General features: G+C 39.7%; 1 protein-coding gene across 1 annotated transcript in view; it reads right to left on the minus strand.

Annotated features, from left to right (window-relative positions):
* Nucleotides 1–850: 850 nt before the first annotated feature.
* The window catches only part of ipo11 (importin 11), a 154,030-nt gene continuing 131,656 nt past the window's right edge, over nt 851–23,224 (minus strand). Inside the window, exon 30 of the mRNA XM_074637658.1 lies at nt 851–2,878. Within this exon, the coding sequence (XP_074493759.1) occupies nt 2,714–2,878 (165 nt within the window). The 3' untranslated portion in view covers nt 851–2,713. The remainder of the gene's footprint in view (nt 2,879–23,224) is intronic.

Consider the following 23,224-nt stretch of genomic DNA (forward strand, 5'->3'; position numbering starts at 1 on the left):
TCTTGTACTTTGATTTATGACCAAAACTAATGACATTCCCATCAGCCTCAGCGGTACATTATAAATTACCTGTGAAACATCAGGTTAATATTGCCATTATGTGCATGTTAGCAATGCTGATATTTGCATTTTGCTGAAAGAACCTCTGTGCCTAAAGTGCCTTTCACACAGAACACGACAAGGGCAACTCTACGCTCTGAAACCAATGATTTACAATGACTTGCGGGGCGCCACAATGGCTTTTCGCTGCATCGGGCAAAGCGCGAGTTGAACTTTGGGGCGCAGCAAGCAGCGAACCCAGCGGTGAGCGCAGCTCAAACCATGTTCTGTGTGAAAGGCCTTTAAGTACAGCCTTACAGGACCGGTAGACTCAAGTCTTCTCCATTACCGTTAAATGACTTTCCCTCCCTTTGAGTGGGTAGACATTTTTCCAATTATTGCAATTACTCCTCTATGGTTATCTCCGTTATCTAACCAGCCGTTTTCCTCTTTTTCCAAAGTCCCTCCTAAACGGGTCATAGCTTGCATGTCACATATACTGCATGCACACCCACAGTAGATGCATGCAATGATATTGCTCTTACAGAGATGCTCCTCGTTCCCCTTTCCACTGCTATCAAAGTTTCGTCCTCAGCGGTGCGGTATCCAGGGTAACGGTCTGTCTTCAAGTCCGTCAGTCAGTTATTAAACTTCATGTCAGTGCCAGTGCTATGGTGGTCTAATTTGCTTGAAATAAACACACTCCTAAGAAGTGGACAGCAGATAAATATACTTTGTAACAATATCAAGGACTCTAAAAGTTACTCAGTTACATGCATCATCAAATCAGTAATGGAAATACAGACTAATATTTTGGCAGATTACTGCATTTTATTGAATGCTTTGGAAAAAGCAACAAGGGTTATTTCCCATCAACGCGTAACCAACTTTATAACCCCAAAAACATCTCTCTACTGTATTTTGTGTTACGTTTTCTAAACTTCATAACTGCAGTCATTAACAGAATAAGAGCACAGAAATCATCTACTGTTTAACTAGTTAAGAAATGAACATAATAGTCAGAAAGCTCTTCTGAGTTTCGAGGATAGGTAAGGCTGAAAGCATAAGGCCGAAAGCATAAGGCCGTAACTCTGACTGCTACTCAACTCTATCACAGTGTCAAAAGGAGCTAGGGTCAGGATTATCTCCTTCCGAAGGGAGGTTGACCAACCTAATGAGAGCAAAGAAAACCAGATTAATCCATAAATTCCAGAAGAATAGATTATAAAGGAAGAGTGACCCAAAGTAAATCACATTTTCTCTCTCTATAGATATTTTTCTTCAATCACATTTTGGATTCTTGCATGAAACAGATCCACGTTACTTAAATGTATTCATGCAAGAACTTTGGTGCCAAAATTCAGTCACTTATTGTTTTTTCTTTATAATATAGGTTTGCCAAACTTCCAAATAATCAATTGTTTTGAGAAAACCTACTGGAAAAACTGGTTCTCTTTGTCAATTAAATATATCAAAGCTTCATCTCTACCACTAAAAAGTCATCAATGATTGTTCAAATCAGAAAAATCGATAGGGCAGCAGGACAGCTTTAACGCAACACAATGTATTTTGACTCATAAACTCACAGTGGCTCCAGATGGGACTTCCTTAACAGCCACTATAGGTCAGAATTCGTCAAATTAAATTGTAAAGACAGAACCTTATGGCATGTTACGTTTGCAGTCAGTCAGTATTTTGTACAAGTTAGCAGTGAGACATGAAATATGGCAACGGTTCATGAGGGTCTTAATGATGTGAGAAGATGTACCATTGAGAGAAAGATGAAAACATGAAACAGTTTTTGGTTATTAAAGTGCTCTGACACACCATTGATTAGCAGCAGTATGTATATACATAATGTGGTTCAGCACTCTTTCAAATCAACCATTTAAAAATCACCCATTTTACAGTCAATTCAAAATTCCCTCTAACCCAACTCAAAACACTCTCAGTAGTTACTTCAACTTGACCTCTGGTTATGACAAAATCATTATTTTTTTTAAATGGAAGAGAAATTAACACAAAGTAAAAACAAACTAAAATATCATCATGCAGAATATCATCCGTACTTTACATACATACAAAATTACATTTCTTTTTTTCTCTTTTTAAGAATAGATTCTGTAAACACTGCTTTAGGTCCTTTAGGTACGGTTCATCCACGTTTCTGCTACGATCTGTACGTTTCTCCGTAGAAAATAGTCCGAGGCTCCCGCTCTGGCACCTGCAGGTGATTTTTTTTCTCCTTTACACTCCTCAAACCCCCCAACTTTTCTACCATTCGTCCAATTTTCTACCCATTCCACCTTAAAAACCACAGAAAGAGAAGAAACTAGAACAATTGAGTGGAAGCTCTAGTGTGGTGATGTTTTTTATGTGGGTGTGAAGGTACTTTGACATGGTTTTAAGTACCCACATAGACCCCGTCTTGATAAAAAAGGGAATCCAGATAATAGAGAAAGGGACGGGGGGTGTTAGCTGAGGACAGTCGACAAGGCTAGGTTTGAATATAGATAAGGCATAGCATGGGTAGAGGTTGGGAAGGGGTTGGATTAAGAGTCCACATGTCGGGCAGATTATTAGCCTTCCCGGTACATTTTTCAACAACAGGGGGTGCATGGGAGGGTAGCATTAGGCAAAGATGTTTGTGTAAGGTAGTAAAAGGGTTGAAGATTCAGAGGCCTTGGAGGAACTCCTGGAGCTGCCTGACGAGCTCTGTGTCCACGGTCTCCATCAGGACCCCGAAGCCCTGGTCCCCCATCATGGCCTGCTGCGCCTTCAGCTTCTCGTAGACATACTGCTGCAGAGAGACGCTGTGCACCGGGTCCTCCAGGGCCAACTGTCGTGGGACAAAGAAAAGAGAAAAATTACAGTTAGGATACCACCCCAAGGAAGCGTCTCCAAGTCAGCTTTTTGGGTAATAAAGATTTACTGACAGTAAATGAGCTGCTCATATTCTTTAACACTTTTATTTCTAATTTATTTTTTTTGCATGTAAGTATCTGTATGTATGTGTGTGAATGTTGATGTGCGTATAATATGTATATGTGTATATATTTTCACATGTGTAGGCATATATGGACTATGTGTATGTATGTGTATACTGTATATGTGTGTGTGTTTTTGTGCACGTGTGGATATGCTAATGTCCATGTATGTATATGTCAATGTGTGTATATGTATATACGTGTGTTGTTTTGTTTTTCTATTTACTCATTTTTCTATATATATATATATATATATATATATATATATTATATAAGATAAGATATGATCACACACGCACATATATTACTTTCAGAATCTCTTCCAACAAAGTGTCATTGCCAGTTATTCCTGGTATCGCACACTGAATTCCAAATTAAGACTTTATGTCAACACACTTTTAAAGCAACATCATTTCTTGAAAATGCAGCTAATTGCATACACGCATCATTTCTTTTTCAGTCTCGGAGTAAATACAGGGAGGCTGAATATTTTGGCAGCAATTAAAGGTTTGATTCTTCTTGGAATATGTCCGCACTGTTGTAGCAGATCTGGATTTGGGGGATTCTCTCTCATTCTTCGTTGCAGATTTGCTCAAGCTCACTCAAAGTTGGAACATTTTATAAGAGGGGATTCAAATCTGGTTTTGGCTGGGTACGTATGATTGTTCTGTATGCGTTCCAGGTTTGATTTTGTAGGTGATAATAGCTTAGGTGTGCTCTCTCTCTAACATGCTTCACAGTCTGGATACTAAGCCCAGCTTCACTTAAATCTAGCACTTTGCATTACAGCTGAAGAGTTGTTCTCGTTTCAGCAGAGGGGACAGAATCGTTTGCCTCATGCTGTCAGTCTCTGGTCTATCTAACCATTCAGCCCAGTCATGCACTGACTGCACTGGCTGTTGTCTCACGTTTAACACTGGTGGGTCAACTGACATGAGGGTGAATAGATACTGAACACCGTGGTGACCTTCTTCTTTTAAATTCCTGGACGATTAAGGACTACCCTGTGGTCAAGGTGTAAGGATAACTGAAACTACACTGATTTCAAAACCACCATCTTTGGGTGTTGTGCTGGTATGGAAGCACTTATTGTAGTTGATATGCTTAATTCGTGGTCTATGAAGTGTTAAGATGTACACACTACTACACACTGCATTTCCATTATGCAGGGTTACATAATATTAACAGTGGATAAAGAGTTAAACCCAACCCCCTATTCACAGAAAATGACAGAAACAAATATGTAAAGCCAAGTCCATATTAGAGTTGCAACAATTAATCGATTAGTTGTCATCTATTAAATTAAATGCCAACAATTTTTGATAATCTATTAATCGGATTGAGTAATTTTTACGAAAGAAAAGTCATCTCTGATTCCAGCTTCTTAAATGTGAATATTTTCTGTTTTCTTTACTCATACTCATCATTTCATCATTCTATCCTATTAGACATTGGTGAGAAATTGTTGTGAGTTGTGACCAAAAATGTGTTTTATGACATCGCGGTGACCTTTGACCACCAAATTCTCATTCATTCAAACAATCACAAGGATGAAACAATCAATTCATCCTTGAGTCCAAGTGTGTCAAATTTGAAGAAATTTCCTCCAGGTGTTTCTGCGATATCGTGTTCATGAGAATGGGACGGACGGACGGACAACCCAAAAACGTAATGCCTCTGGCCACGGCTGTCCCAGGCATAAAAAGGTAAATCCACAAATAACTAAAAACATCCATTCTGCTCAGGTTGGCAATACAACGTACCCGCAAAAGTGGTTGAAAAGGGCATTCACTAGTAAAGCCCTCGCACTGTTTTAGAGTCACTTTTGACGAAATGGGGAGGAAAAAGCAACTCAGACATGTTACCATTTCCAACTTCGACAGAAACATCTTACACAAACCTTGCACTAAAGAAAATGATTCAGTATATGCAGCCGCTGCCATTCATCTCAACGCAGACGACGGTGCTGGAAAAATAATCCTTGACAATAGAGTAAAAGAGCAAGGAAAAGTTGGATGGCTGTCTGGAGCCGACACATTGCTGAGGGCGAGCACACTGTCATTTATTATCTGCGGAGTGAAGCGAGGGCAGAGGAAAAGGAACACGAAGGAAAAAGAAGTTTGAAAGCCTGTTTGCAAATAAACTGTGAACAATCACATCCACAATCAAAACTTATTCCTATGTATGACATGGCAAACTTTTAACACAATATGTTGTGTTACAAAACCAATTAAAAGGGCAATTATACATTGTTTTTTTGGTAAATAATGTAAACGGTACTTTCTGTATTATGCTGATTTTCTCTGAATATGAATCTGGCATGTACCCTTAAATCACCAAGTGCTTTTTTAAAGTGATATTTGTTGTAGTGTGTGAGTATTTGTGCATCTGAATGCTTGAAGCTAGATTCTGGCTCTCTCATTTGCATTTGATTTCCCCAAAGATTAATTATTGTTATTATGTAATATAGAGCAGGCTGTGTACTGAACTACACAATCACAAACTCGCTCAGTGACTTAATCTTCTTCATAATCTATCATACACAAACTTGACATTCGGGCAAGCTTGTGCACTCTGTACTCACGCAGTCCCAGAAGAGCTCCACAAACCCCAAAGGAACAAATTGGGTCCTTTGAAAATCGGAATATTGTAATGACAAACTCTTGGTCTCTAGCCAATCACTGGAGAGAATACTTGTCATGCTAATTAGGTCTTTGTCATTACAGTGCAATCAAACTAGTGAAGAGAGGCTGTTGGAGAGTGGCTTAATGGAAAAGCTGTCATCTAACCTGCATAATTACCTTCAGCACAAGGACCTGCTGGATGTGTGTGTGTATAGGACTGTATCTCTCTTGTTTTGTAGTGTGTGTGTGTGTGTGTGTGTGTGTGTGTGTGTAAGTAACCATGGCACGAACAACTGCAATGAGCGTGAACCAAATATAAAGGTTGTATATAAAGCATTTCTTAATCACTATGATCCTCTTAAATATCTAATCTAACTGAGAAAAATATTAACGATGCACATCTGCATTAATCCCAATAAATATCAGGTATTAGTTCTGGTTTAGTGGGGAATCAGGCAATTACAAGTCTGCTGTAGATACGATGCATAACGTCTCAGACAAAGAAACAAAGTATTAAAACAAAGAGATTAAAAAGGTGTGTGTGTGTGTTTGAGTGTGTGGGTGAGCACTTCGAGGAATGTTTGAAGAAGTTGTGTAAATTGAAAAGGATAATACAAGATAAAGATGCAACAGATGAAGAGACAGTTAAATAGAGAGAGACAACAGGATGCAAACAGGATGTTGTGAGTAGACGTGAGCTTTAACAGCAGAATGCTTTAGATGGCCGACAACAGAAGCGCTGAGATAAAGAGCAATATACTGAGGACACCTGCTGTGCTGGAGCTCTGCGCACAAAACAGCACTGTTACGAACCAATCTGATGAGTGGAAGCTACCAATAAGCATGATCCAGTGTCATCCCTGGAGGAAAACAGAGGCAGATATGAGAAGGCAAGGGAGAGGAGAAGAAAGAACAAAGAACAAAGGGAGGCGTGAGGGAAAACGAGGTGAGGATGTGATTGCTAAGCAGAAGAAAGGAAAGTTGAAAAAGAAACTGGCAACGAGGAAACACAAATGCAACAAGGGAAAAGGAGTATTGTTGTGCATGAAAAGAGGTTTACCAAGAACTCGTAGGATGACGTTGAGAGAACACCATGAAGAAAGCGATTGACGAAAACAAGATGACGTGAGAGCGGGCAGCTGTACCTCACTGGTTCAGGACGGAGAGGAGGAGGAGGAAAGAGAGGAGTGGGCAACATGAGAGAAAGATGAAATGATGGGGCCTGTGAAAGCCGTCATCTCTAATGCAATCCCTGGACTCCTGCTGCCCTTTTCCAAAGCACACTATGTAAAGAGTCCCATGCCATGACTGTAAAAACATCCATGTTGTTCAAAACCGGATGCACAGGGGACTTTAAACATCTCACACTCAGTGCACAAACATTAACAAGTGTGCCAAGAACTCAGTATGTTTACTGCTCTCATACCCGATTCCACTGTTGTCAGGCCATTAAATAGGCGTTATCAGGCGCTATAAGCACCATAGATGTTTAGGCAACAAAACTACAACTTCTTTAGGTTAGGGCAACAAAACTACAACTTCTTTAGGTTTAGGCAATAAAACTACAACTTCTTTAGGTTTAGGCAAAAAAAAGTTAGGTTAAGGCAATAACACTACAACTTAAAGGTATTGTTTGTATCTTCTTACACGTATAAATCGGGTTGGTGTCCCATGCGCACTCGAGTGTGGCTACGCTGTTCCAACACAAACTACACGGAAGCACAAAAACCGCAAAGTTTTATCTAGTGAAGCCCGTCTTGCAAAACAATGTCAACTCTTCCTGCTCCAGCCACCCGACCCTGGCCAGAAGACACAGGGGAGACCGTAGCTTTGGTCTCTAGGGCCGGAGTCGATGCTGCTTTGCTCCTCTGCCTGCCTGCTTGCCTTCACTAACACACCGCGTTCTCACTCGCTCCACCTCTCACGTGCATGCGCGCACACTACACACTGCAGAAGACGGGAGTCTGAAGCACGACAACACAGTATCAGCATTGATTCATGGAGAGACCTTTGTCTGGTCAGCTAACATTACTGCCAAGCAGGTGAAATATAGAGTGATATTGTGAGTTTAGCTGACGTGTTCCACGTCACTGTTTTTGACCGATGCTCATTCATGTCTATGTAGAGCGAGCACAAGCGCGAGCAACAGGACGCTGACTTTCATTGACTTAACGGCCACAGGTGTCGCTGTTAAGTAGCAATTTCTAATTCTTACATAGAGTCCCTTTAAGTTTAGGCAAAAAAAAAGAAGAAGTTGGGTTTAAGCAATAAAACTACAACTTATTTAAAAGGTAGTGTTTGTAAGTTCTTACACGTATAAATCATTGCGGGTCAGTGTCCCATGCGCACTCGTGTGTGGCTACGCTGTTCAGACTCAGACTCCAACACAAACTACATGGAAAAACCAAAACCGCAAAGTTATATCTAGTGGTGATCTACCATGTGAATAGATGATAAAACCTACCAGTGGGTGTAGGAGGCCCCTACTGACCCATATATATGGGGCATATCTTATAGCGACTGTTAACGCCTATTTAATAGCCTGACAACAGTCTAATCGGCTGGTTCTCAGCTCTCTGAATGGCAGGCCCACACAAAGGCAATTAAAAATCAGCTATATATATCCTACCGTTGCATTAGGAAATCAGGGATTAACAAGCAGCCACAAACTCACCAATATTAAACTTACATAATTAACACAAGTGGGCCTATTAAGAATCTATTTTCTTAACCTTAGGACATCTCAAACCTCTTTTATTTCCATTCCTCCCCATTTACCACTCCATTCCTCTCAGAGTCATTTTCTCTGCTCTATTCAGTGGAAAAGCACATTTGTAGCAGAGGACATTAAAGGAAACTAAGTCAGGCAGGCAATTGCTAACTGGAGTTAATGATGCAACAACCTGTACTTTTCCAGCCTTTATCTCAATATCCCGTGGTGCCTGATGTCTAACTGCAAACACACAAATACAGTACATGAGTGTGTGTGAACACGTACGCCCACTTCAGCATGATGTAATGAGCTGTGGGGCTGTATGATGATGTACTGATGTGTAAACTAAGAACCGTATTTTGTAAGAGGATGCTGACAGTGTGGGGTACAGAGGGATTACACTGCGGGCAGTTGTTAATTTCATCAGCTAATTTATGACACATCATGTACAAGCCTCGCCAGCCAGCCAGTCGCCCTCGGCAGCGCTGACTGGACTTGCAAGCTGCTCTCAAGTGGTCAAAAATGACTCAAAGCATCAAGACAAGTGAACAGATGTTTTAACCGTTACATAAGACGATAAACGCTGCTTGAAAATGGAAAAAAGGATAATTATTTTTGGGGTGTGGCGACTTGTTGAACCCAGTCTGGGTCAGCTGGTGTTGAAGGACTCATTTACCTTCTCATCCAGTCGCTGCCTTTCATTCTCATTACAGTTATTTTTGTTTGATATTTATGACTGGAACGGGGATGTTGACATCATATGAGTGAGTGGGAGAAATAATAATACAAACAAAACAGGCTGAAAATAATGTGCAAATGGAAAACTAGTGTGACGTGCTATGAGCGAGAGTAGATGTTATTTTAGGATCCACTAAAGTGCAGACTAGAGCCACAGTTCACCTGAAGTTCTGCCGTCATGTCTCCACCCACTATTTCATCCTAATTATGAAATTTCCCCTCATATCTTTTTGTTTTCCACACATATTGTGGAAATTAGCAAGGCAAACTCTGAGGAATGCACATTTCTGTTTTGGTAAAGAAACATGTAAGAATTTGTCTTCTTGTTGTATTTCAGCGGATGCCTAGAAGCGCAACAAGCCTTCCTGTCTCTCAGTAGGGTTTCCTTTGTACTCAGTCATTTAAAAATCTGTGCAAGTAGGTGGAGACAGTCTTCACGTCTTTGGCCCTGTTCACAACTGGCATTAACATGCGTCCTGAGTGATCTGAACACAAGTGGACAGCTCTAAGTACGTCTGTTCACACCTGGCATTAGAATGCGTCTCCACGTGTGTCTTATGCCCACGAGGAGATGGAACAAGAGAGAGACAAAAACTGATATCAGAATACGAATGTTTCAGGATGAGGGTGATTTTGTAAACTGCAAGTATGTCTAATTTCGGTTATTTTTATCCTACTTGATGGGAGTCAATCGTGTGGAACATGTTCAGTTCAGGTCATTTCAGGTAAGTTGTACACAAGAGTTTTACTATTCAAAGTTTGGAGTGTCAGGAAAGATGAAATGGGAGAGTAATCGGGGTGCGTGGATGAACGAGGAAAAGATAAAGGTAACAGAAAGACAGGGGGAGGAGCAGAGGTGCGATGAACAAAGAGAAGAAAGGTTTGCCCTGTAGAGAAGTGTAGCTACAACAACATGCCAAGTGGAGTGAAAACAAGGGGAGAGAAAAAACGTCCGAGTGATGGATTGAGGGACAAAAGCAATCTGCATGAAGATAAAGAGCACAGCCAACCTGATGGTGCGCAGACTAAATATTCCTGTCGAGGCAAAAAACGAAGGAGAAGGAGAGATGAGGCCAGCGGAGGCTTGAGGAAGAAAAGAAATGGAGTGATGATGATGAGAGAAATGGAGTGATGATGAGAGGAAAGGATAGAGGCAGAGGGACATGCCCCCTGCTGCGGCTCACTGATAAAGAAGCACTGGTCTTCATGCCTCGGAGAGAGTAGAAGATAAATGAGAGGCAGGATGAAAAGAAGAGAGAGAGACAGATGAGATGTGGAAAAAAAGTGTACGGGGTTTAGTAGTTGCATAGTGAGCAGATGAAGAGAGAAAAGAAGCAGAGAACACAAAATAGTGAAGTGGGCGAGATGTGCCAAAAAGGGGGAAAAAACTGTAATTATGACAATGATTATAATGATGATGATGCTGCTCACCCACAACTGTGGCCACTTTTACCTCAAGTAAAACGCCCATTAAAATAAACACAGGCTAAACTTTTTCTATCTGTACTGACATTATCAAGATTGTCCAGAGGATGCCAAATGGTGCTTGTATTTCCTCTATGACCAGGGTTGTCAGGCAAACAAACACAGAAATTGAACAGAGCCTTGATTACTGTTATTAATTACACCTGTTCTTTGGTTGGAACCAAGTGGCTTCACAAGAGAGGGTGTTTAACGTACCTTCAGGAGATAGATACTAAAGGTTTGTTGTTCCAAAAATATGAAACAACATTATCAAAAGCACTTATCACAAATTACAGCTTGAAGGGTAACTTCTTGTGTCTAACTGACGACAACACTTTCTGAAATTGGTCCAGTATTGAGAGGGGGAGAGGGGGCTGCAATGCAATCCTATTGGGGCAAGCTGGCACCGTCATTTATGTTCAGTAAAAGTGCTTGTTTTTGCCATGACAGGCTCTGATTGTTATTATTAAGTGTCTGATATTATGGAAAGACTCTCTCTCAAGGGGAAGTCTCGTTCTGAAATCTGGCGAGGTAACGTGTTGCCAGAAGACAACGGTGGAATAGTGGAACACATCCATGGTGGAAACGGGAGTGCCAGCTGGGCAGAGTTTGTTGCATTGGAGTACAGAAAGCTTAGCTTAGTATTTAAAAGATTTGCAATGTCATGGCTGAATATTTAGATGATTTCCACAATGTGGATGAGGTCTTTGAATACGACGGCTGGCCGTATTTATTAGGGGTGTGAGAAAAAATTTAAAATATCGAGCATAGCAATATTTTGTTTTGTGATACTGTATCGATTCTCAAAAACACTATCAATTTTTAATTAATAGTTTAAATGCAAAAACTTAATCAGTCAATACTTCATCTAATTTGCAAAGACAAGTGCCCTCTCAGTGTATGAGCCCTCATAAAGTAGTGCTATGATGTTGGACTGGGGACTGTGATGTGTAAATTGCATAAAAAAGTTACTTTTTTGCTTAGATTTTATGCATATGGTGGTGTATTCTTTACACTTTGACAGTTTTCCTAAAATTAGATTTAAAAATAAATCGATATAGGCGATATATTGAATCGTAACCCCTGTATCACGATATGTATCGTATTGCCAGATTCTTGCCAAAACACAGCTCTAGTCTTCATTTGAGCCGGAGTATACAGATATTCAGATTTCACAATGAGACTTCTCCTTGAGCGGGACTTGAACACAATCGCAAACAGACCGGATCAAGCGAAAGGTAAGAAAACGTTTTACTTTTCTGTAGAGTCCCTTTCCATGATGTTGTCAGACACTTATAACAACAATCTGAGTCCGTCAGCGGCTAAAACAAGCACTTTTAGTGAACGTCACACTACCCTGACACTGCTCACTGCCCTCGCAGCTCGTTTCACAGCTGTCTGTTACAGCGTTATCCTTCAATACTGGACCAATTTCAGAAATTGTTGTCCCTGTTAGTCACTTAAGACACAAAAACATGATAAAATAGGGTCCAGGTTGAAAAATACCAACGTTATAATTCAAAGGACAAGTTTAGTCACATTCTATATTTTTCTTACTGTCCACAAAAAGACTAAAACCAACAATTAATTGATGAACAAAGTATTGTTGGTGTATCCAAAGCCTGATACAGCTTGTTTATCTGTGCAACAGACCTCTATTGTTGCATTGGGTGAGATGTTCCTTCATAACCATGAATAATACAGGCATTTCATTTATCTTGAGTCGATCCCATGAATGCCATCCTCCTGCCATAAATACTCACAAGAGCACCAAATCCCCAACAAATTCACTATTTACTCCTGTTTGAGTAACACTTGCTAAAGACTACAGTACATAGCTGTTTGAGGAAATGATTTAGCCTTTTAAAAAAAAAAAGTATATATTCATGACCAGTTATTAAAGATTTATATCTTCAGTAAGAACAAATATGTTTGGGGGTGAGTGCCAGAGAGAGGCTGGAAGGTGGGAAGTATTGAGAGACGGACTAACGCATTGTTGGTTTTGCTCTATTCATGGGATTTGTTGACAATCAAAAATTCGGAACATTTCCAACCTTATCCTTCTATTATATATTCTCTTCTAAAGCCATCGCAACTTAAGCATTTGAGATGGCACGTTAAAGAGTAGAACTTTAAAAGGCATGACTGTCTGTGATTATAAACGTAAAAGAATAAGGGATGCAAAGGATTGTTTGTGTGCGTGTATGCCAGTTTTTATGGAAGCATATGTGAGAGTGTGGCTAATGGATATTATGCATGCGAGTGAAAGTCTCTCTACATGTGTTGGCAGAGCTGCACCGGTCTGGTGGGAATGGGCCTGCTGAATATCCGAGTCTGACAATAATCCCATTACCTCAGGCTTCTCCTACTCCAACTCTCTCATCTCTCTCTCTCATCTACTGATGTCTTCACATACACTGACCTGATTAAAGGACACATATATACATGTACATACAGATGTATATCTATATGCTGAAAACAAACAAACAATATAAGCATGTATACACGGCCCTGTGGGAGTGCTTACCTATTGTCATATTCCTTCTATTTGTAATGTAAAAATATGACTCTGACATTCAAACTCTGTGCCCCTAGTTATTAACTCACACTTTCTTTTGTAGTCTCCGAGGCCTACCTGAGGTGATCCTGATGACTTAACTGGGGTTATGTCTTCAGACTTGACCAAGCTTCTCCAGACACACAGACGACATTTTACAACTGTTTTCACAGGCTGCGTAACACTATTCCCCATGACTAGTAGTAACTGATCTTAATCTGTGAAATTGGTGGAGTTCCCATTTATAATTAATCTATTTTCTATAATTACAATGAGCACCATTAACCTCATGACTGAGTTACAAGGTTTCTAAATTGTCCCAATTATAACTTGGATTAACATTTTGTTAGTTCATGATCATTTAAATGATTGCAATTTAAACTCATTTAGCTACACAGACTTGTTTGTCGTCTCTGAGGGTAATTCTGTCTGACAGAAATGGGTGTTTTTTTTAGAAAAACAACATGTTTTCATTTAACGAAATATTCTGCTTCAAGCAATATTTGTTGGCTTTTAATCTTTCAAAAACAACATTCATTATGGTCAATAACTGTTTTCTCCCCCCGGCAAACACCTGTATGCCTATTAACAGGGTGTTCTAGCAGCAATCTAACAGCACCTAGAACAACAAGACCGGGCAGAAATCGAGACACTGCGAGATATTTGTGATATTCATGAACATTCAATGTGTTTAATATGTCTAGGCCTCTATCTTTATATGTTTCATAGGCTATGCAATGCTGTCAGGGAATATGCACTGTTTTTCTGTGGAAATAAGGCTTTGATTGAGGAAAAGAAACGCATTTGGTATTGTTTGGTATACGCACAATTTGTATGTTTTAATTACGATTAATAGATTAATTGATCGTTAGCAATGATCAATGAAGGAAAGTGCTTAAAATTTGCATCCTTATACTCCAGGAGGATCTCACTAAAATAAGACGTGGCTACTTTATACTGCCCAGTCTGGGAGGTCTTTTCGCAGCAACTTAATATCAGGATATAAAGTGGCAGTGTTTTACTGCCCTCTCTGGCTGAACATTTCAAGTGTGTTCAAGTGCACTTCTGACCAAACACAGTATCACTGCTGGCGTAGTCAGAAGTGTGCTCAGCTGCACCTGTAACCACAACAAACAGAAATGTCACAATGTACTAACACATTTTGGAGTACACTTTAACATCACTGCAGCAAGGTGAGAAGTTAAAGCATATTGAGGTCAGCAAAAACAAGATGTTCAGCTGGTGTTAAATGTTGTGTTTAGTTTTGTCCTTCCATCCAAATGACACCTGCATTTTCAACCACTGATTTTTATAAACATGCCCTCCTAAGTAAATACATAGAAAAAAATGCTGGTGCTTGATTGTAATGTGGACTCCAGTGTTTTAGAAAATGCTCTCAAGTATGACTGTGCCAAAAGTACTTCTGCTTTGCTGCAAAACTGACACAAAATATAAACCACAATACAGGTTTTCATTGTTTCTGCTGAAATAACAACCCTTAAAAAGACGAAGAGAAGGATCTGTCAATGACAACAACCTATAATTTGTTCACACAGTTGGAAGCAACAGAACAAAGCCTTAACCTGCTAAGACCAAGCAGAATAACCAATATTTTTGCCCAAACACTCAATGCTACCAACCATGCTCTTTACTAGGCTGTAATGCAAGAAGCAGAGATTCAACAATGTTTCCTTTGTTGTGGTAATTCAGTGTTGATCGCAAACTTTTCAAAAACACTCTGAAAATGCCAGTGTGGATGTAAAGGAATTCAATGTTTTTCGCATTAGTGTGGACAAAGCCTAAATAACAAGTGGCTCCTAAGCTGCACTGCGTAAGTAAAAAAGGAAAACCAAACAGAGTGAGACAGAACAGTGAGCTGAGAGATAACGTCATGTACATTCATCAGCGTTATTCAGGGACAAAGATTGATCAACCATACGGGAAATAGACAGCGCCATTAAATATTCGTCAAGAAAGACACAAGTGGAATTTAAAAAGTAGGAAGACAGGAGAGGTCAGAGCAACTGTCACAGAGAAACAAGGGCCAGAACAGAAAGAGGGAGATTGCATAAACCGCAATATACAGGAAAACACACACTCACCTCTATCACCCCTTTCCCTTTTCTGAGGTTTCATTAGTTCATGGTCTCTTGATTTAGAGGGAGGATTAGAACTTGATTGCAGTAATTTCCTCACTAAATGAGGCGGCACAAATTGTAATACCCTAATTAGTATTGTACTAGAGGGCGGAAATGTAAGAGCCCTTTAGCAGTCTGTCATAAGGGTGCATATTACCAAACACATACCTTTAAGTGTAGGAGTGTGTGCATGCATGTACACTCATACACACGCATATTAAAAAGTAATGGGGAAAACTTGGAAGCTGTAAATCTGCTTAGAGCAAGAAACCCTCAATAACTGAGTAATGGTGTTGAGAAGGACAGTACCGAGGGAGGCCACCAGGAGGTCTACAGCAACTCTGGAAAAGATATGTGGTTGTGTGCCAAAAAGGCCTGAGGGCAAAGTGTAAAAAAGCTCTGGGTCTGAAAAGTGAAGCCAATGGGGGAAGTGCCTTAAACTTGCATTCTTTCTAATAGCCAGCAGGGGGAGACTCCTCTGGTTGCAAAAAAAAAAATACAAAAGTCTATGAGAAAATGAGCCTACTTCTCATTTGATTTATTACCTCAGTAAACATTGTAAACATGAGTTTATGTTCTAAATCTCTAGTTTCAAGTCTTCTTCAATACAGCATGATGTTCATTTAGTAAATTATGGTCCATTTAGAGTAAAATAGACCATAAAGCAGGTTATGTTTTAGGGCGTGGCTACCTTGAGATTGACAGGTCACTACCACGGTTTCTTACAACTTTTACCCTCTGGTGGATTTGGCTGATGGATTGCCTGTGACTTGGTGGACTCTTGCAACTGGGGCTTTGAGTGACAAGATGGGTCAAACAGTAATACAAGACATCCTGTCTGAAATCTGCTGTGCCATCTGGCAGTCACTGAAAGACCAATTTCTGCATTTATAAGACTCAGGAGCGGAAGGATGCAGTCAGCGATTTTTGCAGTGTGGAACTTTTTATAATGTCATAGTTACTGTGAGGAAATGCACAGAAAAAAATAAAGCACTCAGACTGAGGAAGAGCTTCCTAACTACAAAAGAACATTTTAAATTTCTTGTGATGTAACTGTGATATAAACGATAAACTGTCAATTTATTATTAATGATGGATATGAGAGTAATAATGCAATTTGTGATATACCGCAACAACCATCTTGATGCTAAATTGATTCACTTCAATTTATAATCTTGGATTTTAAGCTTTGCAAACCTTACTACCACACTACCACAGGGGGTGCTCAATTGTAGGGCTTTCAGGGTACAATATTAGCAAATTATTAACTTACTAATTCTGTTGGTGAAAGATTTCCATAGCCTGAATCAACTTCATGGAATGTATTTGGAATACTTAATTATGCAATGTCTTTCATTTTATTAATTAGTATCAAAGTAAGAATGTGCCGTGACAGGTTGTGCATATAAAGTTCAACCAAATCAAGCGTAATCAAAAGGTTGCCTCATTGTTTCCTTTAATTAACATTTCGTGGCTTTTGAAAATACTGAAAATCCAAGCATGCTTTTACAGATATCAGTGAAATGCAGGGGGGGGGAATTTGTTTTAGCTATTGAAACAATAGATTTGCCTCCCCTGAGCTGCAAATGGAAAGGTTATTTGCATAGCATCACATCTCTTAACTTTAGTTCTTTGTCTGCACAGGCCCAGCACTAATGCAAACACATGTTCCCGCCCCTGCAAGGCATCGAGTGCTTGTGTATGTGTGGGGAAAGAAGATCAAATCAATTTCATGAATTTTTCATATGAAATAATGCTTGCACATGAGGACTCTCACACACTAGCATGCACATGCGTGACAGGATACATGACATATCTCTGCCGCCAGTTTCACACTATTCTGCTGTAACAAGCCAAGAAATGTTGCAAAGTGCCAAGAAAATGCAAGGAAGAAGAGGACTGCAAGCTAGCAGACATGGATGTAAACAATACAGGATTTAAAAAAAATAATAATCGGCTTTTATGTTTTACAATGTGTAAGAATTTAAAGGCGCTAAATTCGATATCCAAAGCATTAATATAGCAGCAAACAACTATTTGCCGTGTAAAGATATGGTGGAGTAATGTGTACCTGAGCAGAGAATGAAGTCACTCCCCTTCTGTGCGTCTTTGAGTTTCTCCTCACTTTGTTTACATATGCGGGCTGTTTTTCCAACAATATGTGCGTAAACGCGATGTTGATGCCTAATAAAAAAGCATTGAATAATATATTTATCCATATTTTGTAATCGGGGTCGAGGTCGGCACCCCGTCTCATTTACCATGCTGATGCTGCGTGACTCAGCATTCATAACCATACAACCTTTATGATTAAATTGTTTTTGTAGAGCACCAAGTTCTCCATAGATCTAGCCTCGTAATTTTGCTCTCAAAGTGCTCCAGATTGATGCATTTAACTTTAATATGTTAAAAAAATGTCGACAGGGGGAGCACCACACCACAATCTCTCAAAATCCTGTGTGAAACACTGTATTACGTCATCCAAAGCTTGCCCCCCCAATTCAAAACTCATTTCGGCACTGCTGGCTCATGGCCACTGCTCTGCACTGCGCTCATACGGCGGTTACAGCTGATAATGCCGTCCCAACCGGTGGCGTTGTTGCGGAAGCGTTGCACCCACCCCCTGGATTCAGGTTAACACTGTTCTCTCTGTCAGCACTTCCGCCTCTGTTTGCACTGTTAGCGCTGTTAACACCGTTTGCCGCGAGCCGCTGGCTCAACGTTGCCATGTTGAGGGCTGTTGAGAGGCAATAGAAATGCTCCCTATCGCATATTTAGCGCCTTTAAGGACACAGTACACACAATACATTTTATAAACAAAAGATTTACAAAAGGGAAATTCCACAGGGTACCTTCAAACTGTGGGTTGGAAACTTTTGTTGTGATGTGTTTCTCTTACAGTGACACCAGTAGGGTCCACTCTGTCTGATTCAAATCAATATTTGTATTTTGAAAAGTTTTTATCAATTGTGACAAAAATAAATAAGAATAAACCATTAAAAGGAGATGTTTAGCTCAAAAGAGATGTTTGGATAAATTCATTTGTGTTACTGTTTAAACAGAGAGAGACAGATAAATAATTAAGGTTAGTATTCAAGTGGCGCTATCAGACCAATTCCCTTCCTTTTACACGACCACTGAGATATCTTATTTGTTATTCTGCTAGCTCATTTCCCAGGGAGTGTCTTATTGTATTTGTCAGTGAAATATAAAAGAGATAGCTTGGTAAAAGATTACTAAATGATACAAAGAAAGTCCCTCTGCAACCGACTATAACCGTTCTATAAGAGATATTAAAAGTGCATTTCCTGGTAGGATTTAAACACAGTGCATGTATGGTTTCCATTTCAGGTCAGAGACATATTGCTTTAAGGATTCCACAATGCTGGTGAATAAACACTTCACATCAGAAAGAGAATGTGTGCAGGTCTCATAGGGTTGCTAAAAAATTGACAAATCTCAAGTCAGGACACAGACTGAATAAAAACACCTCATAAATGTGACTGATTTTATGCATGAGAATCTGAAGAGGAACCAACATTAAAAAAAGATAAGACTGGGGATGTAGCTGCTTTGACTTCGGGAATGTAATTTCAGTGCAACAGATATTGTGAGGGGACATGTGCGTGCAATGTTTGAAAGCTGTAAAACACACCTCTGGTCTCAAAAAATGTCGAATGTCAATGCATTTACAAGCTCGAGTGAGCCGCTGCATCAGTCTAACTTATTTTCATTATTTACTATCATGACAAATTGGAGCTTATGCTTGGTAGTTTTGAGCTATTGGACAGAATTATTTACAGTGTACCAGTTTGGTACTCTTCTCAACACTCAACTAAAGAATGCAATATTATCTACAGTGCAGCATGTCATTTTCAGTGAGAATTTTCTATATTGTGCTGGACACCTCACACTCTGTGCTTTCTGTTTTCACAGCATCTGTTGTGAGTGCCAGCCTTACACTGGCAGCTCAATACTAAAAGAATTATAATAATGGGTTAGTTTATTTGCCAATCCCAGCTTCGCCCGTAACGGCTGGATGGTTTCGCAAACAGCATCAAGAGAACATTGCACGCTTGGAATCCCTCTTCAGACAATACTGTTGAAACTGCCAGCAATTAGGGATGTAAGAAAATATCGATATGCGTTGTGATACTGTATCGATTCTCCAAAACACTGAATCGATTTTTAATTAACCTCTTGAAAATCTGACAGCCCACCGTGGGGCCCGGCCACTATTCGATCTTTCGTAGGTTGTAGCGGGCTCAGTTTTAAAGCTAGAGTGAAGATACTGGCACCATATGGAACTACAAAAACCTAAGGAATCCGCTGGTACCAACCATGGCATACCAGCTTGTTGTAAAGGAAGCTAAATAACGCTCCAAAGTTACGCTAAATTTTGGCGAGGAAAAGCTGGCATGGCCATTTTCAAAGGGATCCCTTGATCTCTGACCTCAAGATATGTGAATGAAAATGGGTTCTATAGGTACCCACGAGTCTCCCCTTTACATATATGCCCACTTTATGATAATCACATGCAGTTTGGGGCAAAAAAACAACATATAGCAGATGTGTTTACTATTCTAAAATGGTGTATTTCTGGTGTGTTCTTTATACTATGACAATTTTCCTAAAAATCACAATATATCACCTTGCTTACAGTATCGCAATATATTGAATCGTTACCTCTGTATCATGATATGTATTGTGTCTCCAGATTCTTGCCAATACACAGCCCTACCAGCAATATGACCATGGTTGATGTATTGTAGACCAACATTTGCTCGCAGTAAATCAACGTTAATGTTTTATTTGATGAATTAATCTACCTGTTCTGAGTAAAGACCAATGAGTAAATCATTTTGTTACTTGTCTGAGTATATAGGGCAAAGGGTGAGAAAAAATACAAAGCAGTGTGAATAATCAGACTGAATTTTCAGCTCTCCCAGCAGACAATCGCAATCACAGAGGTTGGTTTCCACTGTAATGATACACATTCAGAATGAATAAGCTTCACACTGGTAATTAAGATGTAGTAACATCAATTTAACAACCAAAAATCAATTATTCTCATCATTACTTAAATCACACTAATTAACTCCCAATAAATCCAAAGACCTGACAGGTGAAATGTGAAGCACACTTTTGGCTGCATCATCATCATCTGGTCTGCACAGCTACAACATTAATACAAAGACAGGCAGAGATGTAAGTGGGCAAAATGAGTCTATAGCATACCCTGAAGTACATGTTTTGCATTTTGATATATCTTCAACGACAAGTTGCGGTGTTGTTCAGATGCCTCCATGGAACAGCTTAATCAGTATGGCAACGCTAATGAGAAATGTTTACACTCTGCTAGTCATGGCAGATATATTGACAGAGCTGGAAAGCACAGGTGTATTTAATAACATGAACTAAAAAAGGTGCACTCAGAGAGCAGATCTCTACCAGGTGTATCTGCAACGACCACTGCTGTAATGTTGGATTGAATGAATACAAACCACAATTGCTGCCGCCTAGACCGCAGACGCATTTTTCACTTGCACTTAGGCTCTCATTTTTATCCATGCAGCTGTGTGCACGGGCTCCGTTCACTGTGTAACGCTTCATGTTGACTGTTTCATGCTTTCTCTGAACAGAAACCGTCATTCCTGCTGTGTGTTTGGTTTGGTTTAGCTGTTAGCTGTATTAGCCCTATTAGCTGTTAGCTCTACCTCCTACCGACACGAGAAGATGCACTCTCGTTCTTCAAAGGCAGACCATTAAATTAGCAAAATAAAATAACAAAATTACCCGAATTCAAAACAAATAAAAAAAAAAAAAAACGTCGATACTGCCCAGCGGCTGCTATAGTCAGTGCTCCGTTGAGTTTGTCATTTGCTAAGCGATAGTGAACACATAATCATTCCTGGGACTTACAGAACACCGTTAGTCTCGAGCTCTGTTTTAAACAATAACTGCTGTAATGTTTGATTGAAGAGTCCAAACTGAAGCAGTTGTTGATCTGCAGTCAATGATGGTATAAAAACGTCAATAAACTTTGTTTTCAAAAAGTGTGAATCACTGCAACCACAAGAAATCCTTGAGCATACAGTCATAAATTAGCATAATAAATATTAGGCTGATATCAAAATGCGAGATTAGCTGCGGACAGACAAAGAGATGCTCACACATGACCGAGTACATAATCTCCTGGTGGAGATGATGATGATGATGATGGCTGCATTCCACTTAGCGGAGGGCCTGGTATTGTGCATGCCTGGCTTACTGGGATATCTTACTGGGATAGTAAACAGAACGGAGCCATTGTTAATGTTGTTATTTACACCAGTTATTTTCTTGCTATGACAAGTCAAAATGTCTGCTGTGAAAAATGTCTATATCACCATGAAGAGAAAACAGTGAAACAGCTGGAAAATACAACACAGCACCTAAATTGCCAAAATTGCATTGTATCGCCTCTTGGGAACCTCTCTGCCTGTCCTCCCAAGGACACTCTGCTGAGGACAGCTTGCTCTGGGCAGATTTACAGCTGTGCCATATTTTTCAGTTTTATTGGGACTGCATTTATTGTACTCCAAGGGATATTCAGTATCGGGGAAATGTTCTTGTATCCTTCACCTGATTGGAATTTGCCACATATTGCCAGTGAAGTTGCCACAAACATATTTTCCCTTTGTCTTCATGATACAGTTACTGTATTTTTTTTGTTTGCCATGACATTGATTGAACAGTGGTTACAATGAACTGCCAGATACGCGTGTATCCAACCTGTAAATACTTTTAACCTAAAACTCACTTGTCAAACCTGCTGATTGCCTGACCGACAACGTGTGTCAGAGTATGGGTGAATACTCAAACAAGCAATTATTTCACATTTCATTAATTTACAGTAAACCAATATGTAGATTTGATTTAAATTTGGCATTTAAGTATATTTTCTTTAAATGACATCCACAATGATTCCATTAAAAAAATAAAACATGAAAAAGTTTGTGAGCACTGTATTTTGTATATTATTCCCATCCCTCTACAGTAGAATTGAATCTAACTCTACTGACATAGCCATTTAAAGGGACTATTTGTAACTTTCAGAAATGCTTGTTAACAGCAACACCTGTGGCCGTTAAGTCAACGAAAGTCAGCGTCAGGCTTGTGCTTGTGCTCGCTCTAAATAGACATGAACGAGCATCGCTCAAAACAGTGAAGCGACACACGTCAGCTAAAACCACAATATCCCTCTATATTTCAGCTGCTTGGCAGTAATGTTAGCTGACCAGACGGAGGTCTCTCCATGAATCAATGCTGATCCTAGTGTTGGCTTTGAGGCTGAAGCAGGAAGAGAAACGTTATCGCCTCCGACCTCAGCCGGAGAGAGGCAGCGGAGATTTATACGCTTAAAAGTTACAAACAGTCCCTTTAAAAAAGGTAAACAATGCCAGCGTCACAGCTTTATAACTCAAAGTCTATCCATGTAATATACGAAACATGTTTTACCGGCTGCACTTAATTATTGGTTAATTCAAAAAGTGGTAATCTGCGGCATATTTACAATCCTGCCACACTCTAAGAACCCACAACTCCCCGTGCTCTCATGGAAAAATAGCTGTAAAACTCAGAAGCGACAGAGATGGAAACTAATTCTGATAGCTCTGTATGCCTTAGGCAGCACAAAGGAGAATATTTATATCTTGTGGTGCCAAACAACACTGTCAGAGAGGTCTGTTATTCAACAAAACCAAATTATGCTGACACTGATGGTCTTCTTGAGACTAGGAGCAATAATGAAGCAAGACTGGCAAGCCTTCTTTACTAAAGCTTTGTGTGGCCTAGAGTTGATAACACACTGAAACTCATTTCCTATAAATATATACCTCTAGGAGACCTCAGGGTCAGTTTGATTGTTCATTAAAATGAAATAATGAAAAACTGTTGAATGACAAAAACAATTTCATGATTAA

This window comes from Sebastes fasciatus, chromosome 6 (genome assembly GCF_043250625.1).
Source record: "Sebastes fasciatus isolate fSebFas1 chromosome 6, fSebFas1.pri, whole genome shotgun sequence".
Lineage (NCBI taxonomy): Eukaryota > Metazoa > Chordata > Actinopteri > Perciformes > Sebastidae > Sebastes > Sebastes fasciatus.